We start from the raw sequence: 17,540 nt of genomic DNA on the forward strand, positions 1-17,540 counted from the left end.
GGGGAAAAGGTTGTGTCAATGAATATACTCTTGTAGAAAAAACTGCAAATTGAGTGAAAGGCTATATAGCCTTTCTTGTTCTCCTTGATATCTACAACCAAACGGTCCTTTTTCAGAAGACATACCTTTCAGGGGGCAACTAGGTGGCGCAGTGGATAGAGCCCCGGCCCTGAAGTCAGGAGGACCTGAGTTCAAATCTGACCTCAGACCAAACATTTGACACTTACTAGTTGTGTGACTCTGGGCAAGTCACTTAATCCTAACTGCCTAAAAAAAAAAAAAAAAAAAAAGAGAGACATACCTTTCTCTGTAGCATCACCAACAATGATCTTGCCACCTCGCTTACTCGTCTTTTCAACGGACAATGCTGTGCTCAGTCCTTGCTCATGTTTTCCAAGGCCCTGGCCTTCTCGGAAGCCATACTTCTGCATGATTTTATGAGCTACGGTACCACTAGCAAGAGAAACAATGAAAAGTATGATGTTAAGTCAGTTTTCTTGTCATCAAAATCAAACTGACACCCAAAGGATTGTGTGAGTTCTGGCATGTTACAAAAACTAATTTCAGGTAATATTAATAGCACATAAGTATAAACAGCTACCTTGGAATTTAGGTGACAATATAAGGTGGAATATAATACTAGATAACAATATAAGCTAGAAAGGGTTTGAGTAAATTAATGGATAATAGGCATATATAGGATAAAAGTGTTATGAAAGTTAAAATGAAGCAAGTTCATTCACATACTAAAGTGAAGAAATTCCAAATTACAGAGACAATAGTACAAGATCTACTACGCCAATGGGACAAGAAAAAAAAATTCTTGTCTCACTCTATTTGGAATTCTGAAGATTCTAGGCAAATGACATCTAACTCAAAATGTATAGTGTCTATTTACAAATTATATTTTAAAAAAATAACAATTATCAAGCATGATATTTAAGATAAATATGAAGTTGAACATGAAAATTATAAAAACAACTTAAATGTACAAGTTTTTAGAGAAGATGATGTCACACTGTTGGAATGTCCTCCAAATTCACTAAGGGGTTGATCCTTGAAGACAGTATAGAACAAAAATAATTTAACTACACACAAAAGCATACACTAATATTCAGGCAATGGCTACATGTGTCAAAGAGTTTGAAATGTTCTTTTACACCTACATTCCAGATCAAAGATTTAGAGCTATAAAGGTTGTTAGGGATCAACTATTCCAACCTCATTTTACAGATTAGTAAACTGAAGAAAACATCAATTGAGACTTAGCCAAGGTCACACGGGAAGTAAGTAGCAGAGTTATGATTCAAATCCAGCCTCTTGGACTTAAAATCCAGCAGTTTTCCACTATCCACATTGCTTCCACTTAACAATGTTGCTCAAATTCTTAAGAATTTATTTTTCAAAACGAATTCAACTAAAATAATTACCCCATGTTAGCAAGGAAGGAATTACTGGGCCCTGTTGGAGATCGTGGTCTCTCTTGTTCATCATACACAGGGGGAGGAATAGCAGCTTTGGAAGACTGTGAACGAGGTCTTGACTCCTCTTCAAATGGAAAATCTCTGGGTACTGTTTAGATAGAATGAAACAAGCTTACAAAGAAGAAATTTTGACAAAAAACATATCTTTATAAAATTATTTTTATTGCATTAACTACTTCAAATATTTATGTTTCATGCAGCTCAATGAGGGTTTGGGAAGAAATAAAATCTTTTATGTCTCATACCCAGGACTTAGAGCATACCACAATAAAGAACAGCTACCAGGATCCCAAACTGATCCTTGGACTACTTGTCTCCCTTCTTGCCTTTAACCCAAAATGAGGCAGATGAAGTTAAAAAAACTGCTAGGAGCAGAAAAGAATGTGATGTTTAAATTTTATTCAGGTAGTCCCACAATGATATATATCTGACATAAAAGTGGCAAGCTGACAAGGGCAAGAACTCCTATTCTTTCCTTCTCTATGCTAGACCTGCAGTTGTCAACCCTGTGAGATTCTCTAGTGCAAATCACAGGAACTATACCAGCGATTTGGAGCTGAGGAGTCACCACTCTAAAGTCTAAAGTCTCAAATGTACCAGGTTGGCCATGGGAGGATTTCAGACCAATGATTCAGCTGAAATAAGGCTAAAGGTATTTGTGATAGTTCAAATTGGAACACATAAACACCTTTTCACTAGACACATGGTACTTAACTTCTATGACACTACATCTCAGTGGCATTATAGGTTAAATAGTCTCTAGGGGACTGGCCTAAGAATGTAAATTATATTATGGTTAACATCTAAATCTGTGCGAAAATATATTCTAACTTAAAACCAACAAATTAAAAATGACCTATCAGAACCTACTTCTTTTGGAAATGAATTTTCTATGATTTTTCATTTTAAGTGAATGGTGTTTCAATTACATTAATTATAGGTTAAACAGCCATGGCCTAGGAACCTAACCACCATTTGTAATATTGTTTCTTTGGAAAAAGCCATTCCTATTTAAATAGGTTATATATAAAATAAAAATTTTAACATACAATATAATTAAGGAAAACTTGGTCATAGGAGAGAAAATAGGACAAAATTCCAGTGGTTCTGACTTCTAGTTTTATATTAATCTGCCAGCTCACGCTATCTGTGTACTCAATTATACCAGGTGTATGTTATTTAGTAATTATGAATATAATAGGGAGTATTATAATGCTTACCACTCACTTACCTTCTCTTCCTCCTCCTAATAATAATTTTAGTGCTTTACAGGTTACAAAGCCCTTTACATATATTATTTCATTTGATTCTCTCACAGTAAAGTTATAGGACAGTGAGTAATTATAACATACATGAACAGAAAATCACAAATTTACAACAGATTGAAATCTGAAGCTCCAGACCACACACCTACCCTTTGCAGCAGATCTTAACACATTAGCAAATATGTAGAATCTCTTGTTTTAAAGGTTATTAAGCAGAATAGTTACACTATAATTCTATTTTTTTATGGGCCAGCTTAAGTAGCCTGGATGACTCCTCAAATTCTTTCCAGCTCATTACAATTTTGTTAATGGAACAGGTGGAAAGTAGTAGAGATCTTCTAGCAGGGAGCTTAACAGACACAAACACAATGCCTTGAAATGAACAGTAAGGAAATTAAAAATCAAGAAAGCGTCTGCCATCTAGTGGAGGGTGACCTATACTACAATTTTCTATGGCAGTCACCAGAAAAGTGGCAAGGTAAAGAACCCACATTTTTTTTTTCAATTAACTCAGTGATACCTCCTTAATTGGCAAAGTGTACAATTTTTAATCTTTAAGTCAATATGTCAACCCCAAAAAACAAGCTCAAATAAAATCACCAAAATAAATTGGACCTACTAAACCCAGTATTCAGAACTTGGCTGGCACACTGGGAAATAGAGAATACTTTGAAACTACATAGGAGATTGTGCTGGATTACAGTGGTAAAAGCAGCAAGAAAATAGAAATGAACCTCTTCTACCCCAAAGGATTAAGGATAGGAAAGTCTGGCCCTGTCTCTGAAGTTGTAAATCTGGAAAAAAAGACTGATTTGTTTATCTTAACAAGGGACTTACACAATTGAATTACATATAGAACAGAGGAAAACAAATCAGTTACTACTCTCTCAGGAAACCCAGCTGACTTAAGCTAAGAATTTTAATCACTGAGTCATAGCTAACATGAGACATTTTAAAAAATAAATGAAGTCAAGAAATAGATCAACATACATTCTTTGTCTTTTTCCACGAGAGAAGTTGGTGGTGCAATGGCAGCACCTCCCATGCCTGCAAATTAACATAAATTAAATTGATTAAAGGAATGGGTAAAATAAAACCATATGTTTCAAATTACTAATAAGAGAAATACAAATTAAAACTCTGAGATTTTACCTCAGACCCAAAAAATTGGCAAAGTTAGTTGGGAACAGCTAGAGACAGAAGGGTTGAGAGAAGACCAGCACACTAATATATCGGTTGGTAGAGCTATGCACTGATTCAACCATTAGGGAAAACAATTTGTAATTAAACTAGAAAAGTAAATTTTACATACCCTTTTACCTAGGCAAAGGTTACAGATAAAAAGATCTCCTATATACAAAAATATTTATGGCAATACTTTTTATAACAGAAAAGAACTGTGAAGTGGACACACAATGTCACCATGGCTAAACAAATCATGTTACATGAACAGAATATTACAGTGCTGTAGGAAATAAGGATTATGAAGAATTCTGAAGATTTGTGAAGGTTTATGTGAATTGTGTGAATCAAGTGAAATAAGCACAACTCTAATGATAAAACATTACTCCTTTCCCTGGTAGAAAGGTAGGGGAGGCCCACGCAATTAGACCTAGTCAATGTGCTGATTTATTTTACTTACCTTCTTTTTTGTTACAAGGGAGAGTTATGGGAGGAAGTGAGTTGGAAGTTGGGATGCAACCACAATCTTCTTTTTTAAAAGACTCATGAATAAAACTGTTACTGATTTTTAAAGAAAAATTTTTAGAAGTCAGATTCCTGATGACTTAAATCTATATTACGGCTGTCATCAAAACGGAAAAAAAATATCATCACCCAAATCTTATCAACACGGAAGTGAGAGAATCGAATTGACAAACCTCTACTAATATACAAGTTACTGGGGATACAAAGACACAAATTAATCAGTCCCTGCCTCCACGCCATAACATTCTACTAGGAGGAAACTACATGTACACAAGTAAGTAAATACAAATCATCTCTCCTGGATACATTTTCCTAGGAGCTCCTAACACTGTTCTCTCTTGTTTCTACTCCTATATAAATGACCACTCCTTCTCAGTGTTTCTCTGTGGGTTCTTCTTTCCTGTCACCACCACCAACTATGAGTGAACCCCAAGGCTCTGTCCTGGGACCTCTTCTCTTTTATCTTTATGTTTTCTCACTTGGTGATCTCAGCCTTCAGGGGTTCAGTTACTACCTCCATGCAGATCTACATGTTCAGCCCCAGTCTTTCTCCTGAGCTCCAGTCCTCAACCACCAAATTATTGGACATTTCTAATTGGATATTCCATAGGCACTTCAAATTCAATACATCCAGAGCTCATTATCGTTCCTCCCAAACCCAGCACTTTATAGAACTTCCCTATTCCATCATCCTTTCTTTGACCCAGGCTCATAACTTTATGTCCTTTATTCCTCATTCTCACTCATCCTACATATTCAATTTATGCCAAATTTTGTCATTTTACATTTACAACTTCTCTCATATACATCCTGTTCTCTCTATTCAAATAACCACTAACCTACTATGGGTCCTCGTCAACTCCTGCTTTCAATAGCCTTCTAATTGGGCTCAAGTCTCTCTGCACTCTAATCTATTCTCCACTCAGATGCCAATGATTTTCCTAAAGTAAAGGTCTGACCAAGTCACCCTCCTACACAATAAATTTCAGTGGTTTCCTGTGTCTTCTAGGGTCAAATATACAGCTCTCATCATTTAAAGCCCTGCCTTCCCCCACCAAGCTACCTCTTTCTACCTTTCCTCTTCTTACATTTTACTCCCCTCCACACATTTTTTGATAGTTAAACTAGCTATCTGCAGTTCCTCAACATTCCACCTGCCATTTCAGTGCCTTTGCAATGGCTGTTTCCCACGCTTAGAATGCTTTCTCTCTTCACCTCCACCTCTCAGCTTCCCTGGCTTCCTTCAACACTCAGCTTAAATGCTACCTTCTGCAGGAAGTTCTTTCAGGTTCCTCCTCCCAGTCTCTTATTTCCCTAGCTATTAGTGCCTTCCCTGAGATTAGCTCCCATCTATTCTGCATTTTTTTTTAACTATTTACTCTTTGGACAGCTAGATGGCACAGTGGATAGAGCACTGGGCCTCACGTACTAGCTGTGTGACCCTCGGCAAGTTACTTAACCTCTATTTGCCTCAGTTCCTCATCTGTAAAATGAGGATACACTGCAGAAGGAAATGGCAAACTCCTCTAGTATCTTTGCCAAGAAAACCCCATGGACCCATGGGGTCACAAAGAGTCAGACAAGATTGAACAACAACAACATCATTTACATGTTGTCTCCTCCACTACAGTGTGAACTCCTTGAAAACAGACTGTTTGGGACCGCAGTGTCTGCACAAAGTAAGCACTCAGTAAATGCTTACTGACTGACTAGCTTTAAGATGTCAATTTGTTTTTTATATCTGTACACATACTTTCACCACAAGGCCATTGGGTCTCATAAAAAAAAGTGACTGGATCTAAAAATATTAGATTTTTGTGATTTTTGTAGATTCAAAATATGTGATTTTTGCCTGTTCAAAGTCTTAGTGCTTAGTGGTGTATAGTATCATCATAATATCTTAATTATTAGTTTCACTTCTTTGACATAAATTCTAAACTTTCACACACTGTACTTAGGATCATTGTATTTAGAAGAAATACTAGCAACCTACAATGAAATTTGTGGGTATCAGAATAGTTTTGCATTTCACATTGTGAAGCACTGTAAATAAAGTGCATGATTTATTTGTAATGCTAAAATACATTTGCTTTTACTGTTACTAAGACATTTTGGAAATGTCCAGGGAAAATGCCTCTCCAAAACACAATGATCAATCTAATTCAAATAAGGGGAAAAAATGTGGCATATTCTTCTTCCATACTTCTTTTCCTCCTTTCTCACTCATAATCTCCCTCCTCATCAGAATCAAATGTCCAGGGGGCATTTCTTATAGAGAATAGAATACTTTTTACTAATTTTAGTGTTTGTCCATTGCCTAGAAGTTTCTTATTTAACTGATTTTCCTGATTGCTACAATATTTACAAAGTGAAATTAGACTTCAGATTGAAATGCCATTTATTCATCTTGTGAGAAAGTAGGCTACTCTAACTGAATTAAAGACCACCCTGATTAACATGAAGTTCTGGTTAGGGCTTAGCAAAATGTGATCCATGATGACAAAGAATTTGGATACCGCACCTAATACAGTGTTTGGCACATAGTAAACAGATGCTTACCTAAATAACAGGTATGATCATGACCCCCATTCCCCATGGCCCCACTTTAATAAATTCTAGTAGCTCCCTGTTGCCTTCCAGATTCAAATGGAAAATTCTCTGCTAGGGATTTTAAAGTTCTTCATAACCTGTCCCTTTCATACCTTTCTAATTTTCTTACCACCCTTCTATGTATTCTGTGGGTCAGAAACACTGGCCTTCTTGCTACTGCTCACACACAATCTTCCATCTCCCAAGTCTAGGCATTTTCCCTGGCTGCCCCCATTCCTGGAACACTCTCCCTCCTGCTTCCTCACTACCCAGGCTTTTTTCAAGTCTCAGCTAAGTCCCATTTAGTCTTTCCTAGTCTTCCTTAATCCTAGTACCTAAGAAATAACTTCTGAGACTACCTCCAATTTATTCTGAATATATCGTGTATGTACAAAGTTGTTTAAATATTGTTTCCCCCATTAGACTGTGCACTCCTTGAGAGCAAGGACTGTTTTTTGCTATTCTTTGTATTCCCAGAGCTTAGCACAGAGCCTGGCACACAGTAGGGACTTAATAAATGACAGCTGATGTTAAATATCTGTCAAATTGAAGGTTTACAGAAAGAAAGATATAGCGGGCAGCTAGGTGGCGCAGTGGATAGAGCTCCGGGCTTTGGAATCAGAAGGACCTGAGTTCAAATCTGCCTTCAGACACATAACACTTACTAGCTGTGTGACTCTGGGCAAGTCACTTAACCCTAATTGACTCACCAAAAAGCAAAAAGAAAAGAAAAAGAGAGTTGTAGAAAATGCACCTGCATATATGCATTTCACACAGTGAAAGAAAAGTCTATCTGGAAGAACAACAAAGAATACCAATCTAATTCAAGGGGCGGGGGATGATAACCATAGCATTTTTTGTTCCTTACTTCTTTTCCTCCTTTCTCGCTCATAATCTTCATCTTCATCAGAATCTGGATCTGGTCGTCTTGAAAACCCACTAGCTTCATGCCTATCTTTACGCCGCCTAAAAATATAGGAAACAGAATATTTATAAAACTTTACTAATTGGGTCTTCAAGTAGAGACTTCATAAACATTTTTGGGGATATTGTGGAGGGATTTATGTTTCAAGTAGACTGGATTAAATTACCTTTAAAGTCCCCTCAAAGTTACGTTTTTGAAATTTAGATAAGTGTTGCTATGGAATCCACTTTGACTTGTTCTTACACAACAAATGTCTATAGTTTCTTTTTCTATCAAAATATCATAAAATGTTAGAAAATGGATTGTAATTTAGATGTTACATAGTACAACACCCCTGTTTTCAGATTAAAGTTCTATTTCTGCAAGAGACTGGAACATAAGAATGCAAAGGACAATAAAGCAGTATCAATGTAGAATCCACATGGCATCAATTTAGCATACCTAATGTGAATACAGCTTAACTAAGAACAAAAAGATCACTATGGCTTTGTCCTTTTCAATTTGTGAACTATCTCAGTACAGATAAAAGACATTTCACTAGCAACAACAAAAGTGTCAAGCCCAGGACTTATGAACCTCCCTATTTCTATAAGCCCAGGACTTAAAGAAACTCCCTATTTGTTGCTAGTGAAATGATGAACAGAATAAAACACTTTAGCTCCTAAATATCTAACGTTATGTTCTTCTGCTTTGGAAAAAAAATGACTTATTTAGACTATGACAAGCAATTGCATGGCCATTCCACTGAATTAGCATATCATTACATGTATGGGTTAGGCACTGAAGATGAACCACGAGTAGGCTCCACAATTAGAGAATATGTATAAAGAGACCTGGATACAATTTGGGAAACTACTGTTCTTTTGTAGATACCAAGTAACTTCCAAGTAAAAAAAAATCTTTCCAATACAACCAAGTTCAAAGTGTCAGTGTAGGGTTGCAAATCTGAGACCACCACAATCCCTATGAAATTAAAGTTGTCGCCAATCCAAAAAGCAATAAGAAGTTTGGTGAGGGATAACAAATGGACAGTCAGAACACTCCACTGGTACCTTTAAAAAGACCTAGGGGAAGACATCCAGCACAAAAGAAGATACCTCTGGGGAGGAACTATAGAAGAACATACACATAAATCACATAGATAAAGAAAGCACGGCTGAGTTTTGAATGTAGAGTACGACCACCATGATAAGCTCACAGATCTACTAAATTATTTAAGTATATTCCTTGCATTTATAAAAGGCAGATAAAGTTAAACTCTTGCTAGCTATAAAATATTGGCTGTGAAGAAAAAAATGTATTTCTGGCTCAAATGAAGGTATTTAATGCCATGGAAGATGGGTGTTGAATATATATATGATATGTAATATTATGAAGGATATCTTATAAGTCTTTAATCACCATTGTGACAAAGGGAAAGGAGGGAAAAAAATGTCCCAAGACTGTCTCAATCCTCTCAAACCACTGCTGCTGCACTCCAATCCAAGAGCTGGGCAAGGTAATATGCCCAATTCCTGCCCATCTCTGTCCTTTTCCACCCACACCCAGGCCTCTTTCTGCTTTAATGCAGAAATGTTCAGTGTTTGGCTGTTACTCTGAAATGCAATAAATGTTACTTCTAGCTTTCATGTATCAAAGGATATATCATCTATGTGTATTTTTGTATTTTCTTAAAGAATCTAAATGGAAAAAAAAAATAGCAGAGAGAAGAGGGAAAGAAGAGGGGGCATTTTTATTACCTTTTCTTTTGTTGATAGCAATTAGAAAAATATAAACCCTTGGAAATTCTTAGTGGAGCTGTGTGCTTACTTCAGCAATAACAAGTTGACTATGAAATTGAGTTATGTTCCCCATTGGACCAGAGATAAATCCTGGGTGGGACCAACAGTTGGTGGTATTAGTAAAGGAAAAAGGGTAACTCAAACCTTGAGGCCCACAGATAAAAATAAAGGCGTGAAAGGGATCAGATATGGGCTGATATGTATCCTTGGAACTTACGACAGGAGGAATAGCCTTCAACTTCAAAAACTCCTCACTCTACCTCTCCACTTTATTTTTTTTTCACCCTCAGAGACTGAATCCTGTTATAAAGGTGCTATTGCTTTTTTTCCCCCCAACCATTTCTCTTCACTGGTCACACAATACTAGAGCCAATATGGCAAATATTACAGGAAAAATGGTAAATTCTTAACTTATCCCATCTCCAAAGTTGATCCCTAGTCCCTTGTAAGGATCCTAGATCCTCTTCCCCACCGTATTCATTAGATCCCCACCCTACTCAGATAATTTCCCAGTCCTACTGCCTGGTAGATGGGATGAGGGAATTGTCAAACCCCACCGCCAAGGATACTGAAGAATATGTTCCTGGTATTCTAAAATGGAACTGTGAATGTTATTTTAAAAGAAATATTATACATAATGCTCAAATTCATTCCATAACAAGATTCTTCAGGTATATAATACCAAAACAAATAGCTTTTCTTTGCACTGAACTGGAAGCCAATCAGATGTTGTAACATTGTTTATTTGGGAAGATATGTTTTGAGCTCTAAATAACTTACAAATTTTCAGAATATAACCCATTTGTAAGTTTTGGACTTCCTATACTAGATTTCTGTGTTTCTACACAAAGTATCTTAAAAAGCATTTACTACTTTTTGTTGGTTGAGTCATGCGTGACCACAAGCTACAGAAAACATTAATGTATGTTCTGGTTAACATTTGTGTCACACTTCATTCTAGCACTAATGTAAAACCGATGACAAGGTATTTGGGAAAAACTGAGAGCATACACTATTGTTTTATCCTTCACTGTATGCAGGATGATGATTTAACACTCAATCAACTCAGTTCAAACACTGAGAATTCTTTTCTGTCAAATTTTGAAATCATAAATAGGTTAACTTTGACCTTCACACTGTCAATTTCAGTGTGCAACTAGTCACTTTGTGATAGTAATAGTAAGTGAATAATTTTTTCAACCAAATGAAAGACAGAAAGGCTCTGTTTGAAGAAATCTCTTCTAAGTCACTTTACTATCAATATGATTTTATAAATATGCACTACAATCAAAAGAGCATGAGTAATATCTATTTTTTATAATAATCGGTATGGATATCATCTGGCCACAAAGGGCGTCCCAAAAGCCTTTGAGCTTTTAATAAACTTCAATAAACATTCATAGGCTTCTGTCAAGGGCTTGACAGAAATTAGGCTACAGATGAACAGATCTTTAAATAAAAATGAAAACTGGCAAAATCATATTTCTTCAAACCATTAAGGCTCCATGCCACAAGCAGTTATAACAGCAAGTGTGGCAAGAACCGATAAGACTATCATAGCTTAGTTATTTAAAAAAGGCTTCAAATATGCATGGTTGTGATAAATGAAGATTCACATGTCAGTGATCAATCATCTTCCTATATATTGATGTTCTCTTTTGGAATCTGTTACAGATAATTTAGATAGTGTTAAAATTATTAATCTAATTTGCTTTCTACAAAATCCACACACATGAAGAAACTAAGAACCATTTGAAGATATCATGACAATGACAAAGACTCCCTGGAAACTATGCCTAATTCTGTCTGCCTCACTATTTGTACTAAACTTTAAGACAACAACAAAAAAATTATGATTAGAAAATAAATGTCTTGAGATATGATAACTTTGATAAAGAGAAAACAGATTTGGAAATTAAAGTTCTTGGCTACATGCTAATATTCCAATTAAAAATACAAGAACTGGATTATTTAAAAATCCAAAATAGACTCTTACTTTTCTCTTTCTTCAATCTCTTTTTGCCTTTCCAGCTCCCGCTGTCTTTGGCGCTCCTCCCTTTGGCGTTTTACTACCTTCTCATAATCATTAGGGAACATGGGATCATATTCATCAGCTAATGGAATCAAAACTTCTCCTGCAGAAAATCCACTAGGCACAGGATCCTAAAGAAGAGTCAAAATTCCCAAGTCAAATACCAGAATCATATTATGTAACTGTCACCATCCATAACATTCTGTAAATGCAGAATTTTTTTGGCAACCCACTAGAAAAAAAGGGAAAAAGGAAAGAAATACTTTAAATCTTAAAAACTTCTTGTTAGACGAGGTAGCGTAATGAACAGTGAATTGCACTTGCACTCAAAAACCTTGGATTGCATCCTGGCTCTGCCACTAAATGATGTTACTTCACTTTACCTCACAAGTCACTTCATCTCTCTAGGTCCACTTAGTCCTTTGTAAAATGACAGAATTTTACTAGATGATTCCTGAATCCCCCTCGAGTTCCAAAATGCTGTATTTCTAATTCATAAACTACTCAACCACTGCCTAGGTAACACAGTGAATAACTTTACAATAACAACATGAAGAAATTAATTTAATGTGAAGGAAACAATTCTACCTAAAAAAAAAATCCTACATCCCTTCCAAAAAAGGTTACAAGTCTCATATGGATGGATGTGATTCCCATCACATCCAAAGCCAGTTGTGTCCTCTAATTTTTGAGGTCTAAAGATCAAATCTGGTATGGGGGAGCTTCTATCTTCTTTTTTACATATTCAGGAACTGAAACAATTATTTAAGTGGAAGCTCATTCACCCAATGCTACATAAGATGGAAATGAAACAATAAGAGGCAAGGCTAACTGGAAAATATCAAAAATGATACTTTAAGGTTGAGACTCCCTTTCATAGTATGATTCCTAGAAACCCTTTGTAAATTACCTTTTCCTTCTAGTACAAAATTTTAGGTCTGTCATACTAGGGATATTTCCTATGATTTTCCCCCAAAAGGATCTCAAGTGATTTCTACTAACAATTATTCTTTACTAATATTTTTCATTAAAAATAGAATGGAACTTAGGGTACTCAAAAGCTTAATTCAGTTACTATTTTTTTTATTTTATTTATTTATTTATTTTTTGGTAAGGCAATTGGGGTTAAGTGACTTGCCCAAGGTCACACAGCTAGTACGTGTCAAGTATTTGGTCTGAGGCTGCATTTGAACTCAGGTCCTCCTGACTTCGGGCTGGTGCTCTATCCACTACTGCGCCACCTAGCTGCCCCCAGTTACTATTTTAGCGACCCTGCAAAACAAAATGATTTCGATGCCAAAAGTTAAGTTTGTTTTTGTTTGCTACTTGTGATAGACACTTTGTGGGGAGAGAAAGTTAAAATACATAGGGTTACTTCAAAAGGTATATTTTGTACTTAAAGTATAACTTATCATAACGACATAAGATGATGCAGATTCAATCACAGACCTAAATCTAATTCATATTCTTTATCAGACTATTATTCAAGTTAACATTTTTATATCATTGGGCCAATTCATCAGTATTCTTATCATCTAAGACCCTCTGTTTACACTACATAAAAATAATCAGAAAAACAACTAGAAAATCCCTTAACATGTAAAATGTAATGCTCCTAAAAGTGTTAATTATGTATTTAGGTGAATTTAAAAGGCTTAAAAACATAAATTATATTTATATGTACATGCATATATATATGTACATACATGCACACACACATATATATTACTATCTTTTCAGCTACTATTACAGTAGGAAAGAAACTGATGATCAGTCAAACAATTTGCATACTATTATCATCAAAGGTACCTTGGCAACATGTAGGCAAGCTAAAAGTGCTAGTGTGAAGATCAACGTTAAAATATTTTTTGTTACTTAAAAATCTGACAGAAAATAATTCTCAATGTCTAAACTGAGTTGATTCAAATATGCATCCTAAGCACACTAAAGAAAAGCAATAAGGACTAATGGTGTTTTAACTGAAACAAAAACCAAAATGTAAATACCACAGTTCATAAAATATCAACTACTAAACATTAGTAACTGTATTAGTACAGAGCAGTTAGCAATGCTGATGGTTCAGAAAGATTTTGAATATAAAAGAGTTTTCCAGGTGACCTTGTTTATATCACTAATTTACTTAACTTTTACATGCCTTGGGTTTATCTCCTGAAAAATTTGAATAATGATTGCTTTAAAGAAACGTTAATGATGTTAATGATAACTTTAAGAAAAGTTAATGATGATTTCAAGAACTTGGCAAAAAAAAAAAAAAAGAATGGAGTAAAAGCCAGACTACAAAGAAGTAAAATGCAAAATTTTATTGAAATAAGAAAAAAAAAAATCCACAAGCAAGTGAATTGTGGGCTATTTGGTGTTTCTCCCTATGAGCTAGTCTTACCTTTAAGCCTGCTGCTACATGAGGTGGGGTATCTACAATCTGCCGGTCATCTGAAGAGCTCCCTCGTTTCAGATCAATCACTGGAGCAAGGACTGTACTTTGTTTAGTCCTCTGGCTCTAAAGTCAAAAGACAGATATTGTGAAAAATATACTCAAATCTTGAATTCAAGTTCTTACCAATTAAGAAAATTAGTTTTGTTTCTGCAATAACAATTCTTTTGCACCCCAGAAAAACAATCTCAAAATATTAACAATTTATCAGCAATATCTTCATTTAATAGGACTTTTATTCTTATCACAAAAATAACCAGTAATAATCTACCTCAACTCAAAGATTGAGTTTGACCTAATAATTAAAAAACACAACTAGCAGGAATCAGGCACTGGTAAGGGGATAATGATCACCTTCTTTTTTGCCTCCGATCTTTGTCCTTTATTTTTTTTATCCACAAATAAAATGGAAATTTTATAATATCACTCTCTCTGGAAGCTCACCATATTTTTGCAATCTTTCAAACATACAAACTGTGGCAATTTTCACTCAGTTAGGTCCTAAATGTCTTTAAATTATACAAAGAGCACTAGAAATATGGTGATCTTGTGGAAAGAACACTGGAATGGGAAATCAGTAGATCTAGTTTTGAGGGCAGGATCTAAAAATGGGGTAAACCACTTGTATGTCTAAGCCTCAGTTTTCACATCTGTAAAATGGAAAGATTTTCACTAAATACCTCAAAGTGAGGAAAGAACTTTACTAAACTGCAAAATGCCATATAAATGTGAGCTAATTAACAGAAAATAAGATGAGTGCATTATTCTAACCCAATACACTAAAACTCTTATACTACGACTATATAACAAATAAAATCTTAAAATACGGTCAAGAATAATGATATGGAACTCAAATAGAAATTGATCCCAGAGGGCAAAATATTGACTTAGAAAACTACAAGTTAACATCACATAGGCTGTATTATATTTTTATTTATTTTGGTAAACATTTTTCAATTACATTTTCATCTGGTTCAGGTGCACTTGAGAGTTTCATGGCTGGAAGTTTGACCCTCTGGTCAAAAACATCTTTGTTATATGCAACAATGCTTAAAATATTCACATAGATTTTTCTTTAACTTTTTCCACTAAAAGGATATGATTTTTATGTAGCTAGTTTTATCTAATAAAATAATTTTACTGATGTAAATAAAACAAACCATATTTCTATAGGTGAACTCAACATAGCAATCCAGAGGAAAAGACTAAAAAACAATGTCCACATTCAACATAGCAGATCTGAATAGCAACATTTTAAATACTTAGAATGATGATGTCAGTCTTTCTTTTTTTTTTTTTTTAAAGGCAATTGGGGTAAAGTGACTTGCCCAGGGTCACACAGCTAATAAGTGTCAAGTGTTTGGTCTTAGACCGGATTTGAACTCAGGACCTCCTGAATTCAGGGCCGGTGCTCTATCCACTATGCCATCTAGTTGACCCTTAGAATGATGTATGTCAATCTTCATCTTTCTTCTGAGGATTTTACCAATTTTTTTTCTAATAACACTTTTTTTTAGGCAATTGGGGTTATGTGACCTTCCCAGGGTCATACAACTAGCAAGTGTCAAGTGTTTAGTCTGAGGTCGCATTTGAACTCAGGTCCTCCTGACTTCAGGGCCAGTGCTCTACCCACTGCACCACCTAGCTGCCCTATACAATTTTTTTTTTATCTGTAACTCTTACTGAACTGAGGGTTGGTTTACTAAGCAGAAAGTTGAATTTTCATGTAGCATCAAAAAATGTGTCAATTACTAAATTTTAGTAAGATTATAATCACTTTGCAAAGCAAAGCAAAATGACTTCACGAAACTGATCTGAGAGGATACTAACATAAGGATATAAAGGATTCACAGAATCAGAACTTAAAGTAACCTTAGTGTTCACACAATCTAATGCCTTACTCAGTAAATAAAATCCCTTTACAAAATCCTGACAAATAATCTATCAGAATCTGCTCAAATACTTCCAGTGACACTGGATTAATTGGGTTGTGAAACTATCCACTCCATTTCCAAATATTTCTATAACTGCTACGGAATTCTTCCAAATTTTTGGCACAAATCTGCCTATCTGTAACTTCTACCAATTGTCAAATATTAAGATACTTCAAATCTTAAAAGTTGTGCTCTCCCAAGTCTTCTCCAGGCTAAGTATCAATAAGTCCTTCAAACATTGCTCATTAAAATTTAAGTATAGGAATTTTAGAGTAGGAAGGGACAAAGAGAAAAATTAAGAGACTACAGAGTTTTGAAAAGCGTAACAAATCTGAACTCTTAATTCAATTACAAACCTTATAAAGCAGTTAAAAGGAAATCCAAGCAGATTTGGTTAAACAAATTTTTTTTCCCAAAATGAATTTTTAAGCAAACATATTTGATGGTTAGGTTAAAAACGAAACCATCTCCACTTGCCATCAAATTACATAAAAATTAGTTACCAGTAAACTGGATTTTTACTTGTTAAAAATAACAAAAAAGTCTAAACAAAGTATTAGTTCATATTGGGGAAAGGATTTATGTATTCTTTAAAATTTAACTTATTTTATCTTTTTTCAATTAACATTTTCTTTCCCTCCTACTGTCCCCAGAAAAACGAAATCTTTGTTTGAAAATATATATATTTATGTTTATATATGTAGTCAAGCAAAACATATTCCTACATTAGCCACATCAAAAAACATATGCCTCATTCTACATCTTGAGTCCATCAGTTCTGTTTTCATGAGGTGAGCAGTATACTTCATCACTGGTACCCTGGAATCCTGATTGGTCATTATATTGATTAGTGTTCTTAAGTATTTCATAGTTGTTTATCTTTAGAGTGTTGTTATTACAGAAATTATTTTCCCATTGTCCTTATTTTACTCTGTGTTGGTCCATATAAAACTTTCCAGGTCTCTTTGAAACCATCAAATTCATTTCATTTTTTAATGGAGAAATAATATCCCATTATATTCGTGTACCATAACTTGTTCAGTCATTCCCTAATTGACTGGCACCCCTTTTGTTTCCAGTTCTTTGCCATTACAAAAAGAGTTGCTATACATCTTTTTCTACACATATCCATGGATCCTTTTTCTCTTTCTTTAAATTCTTCGGGGTATAAGCCTAGGTACTGCTGGGTCAAAAGCAATGGATTCTGGGGACACAGCTCAAAATTGTTTTCCAGAGAGACTAGATCAAATTACAGACCTACCAACAGTGCATTAATGTGCCTGTTTTTCAAGCACACTATATTTTCCAATATATTTCATTTTTCTCTTTTGTCAGTTTTAACAGTTTGTTATGTGTGAGGCAGAACCTAAG

At 35.0% G+C, this 17,540-nt stretch overlaps 1 protein-coding gene across 2 annotated transcripts in view; it reads right to left on the bottom strand.

Annotated features, from left to right (window-relative positions):
* RBM17 (RNA binding motif protein 17) overlaps positions 1-17,540 on the bottom strand; it is a 41,152-nt gene that overhangs the window by 13,901 nt on the left and 9,711 nt on the right. For both annotated transcript variants that reach the window (XM_027838859.1, XM_027838858.1), the window contains exons 3-8: positions 14,185-14,301; positions 11,748-11,914; positions 7,914-8,011; positions 3,740-3,796; positions 1,431-1,572; positions 302-453 (exon numbers count right to left, since the gene is read on the bottom strand). In XM_027838859.1, coding sequence (XP_027694660.1) covers positions 302-453; positions 1,431-1,572; positions 3,740-3,796; positions 7,914-8,011; positions 11,748-11,914; positions 14,185-14,301 — 733 coding nt within the window. The remainder of the gene's footprint in view (positions 1-301; positions 454-1,430; positions 1,573-3,739; positions 3,797-7,913; positions 8,012-11,747; positions 11,915-14,184; positions 14,302-17,540) is intronic.

The sequence above is a fragment of the Vombatus ursinus genome, unplaced genomic scaffold, assembly GCF_900497805.2.
Source record: "Vombatus ursinus unplaced genomic scaffold, bare-nosed wombat genome assembly UNPS02014830.1, whole genome shotgun sequence".
In the NCBI taxonomy this organism is placed as follows: domain Eukaryota; kingdom Metazoa; phylum Chordata; class Mammalia; order Diprotodontia; family Vombatidae; genus Vombatus; species Vombatus ursinus.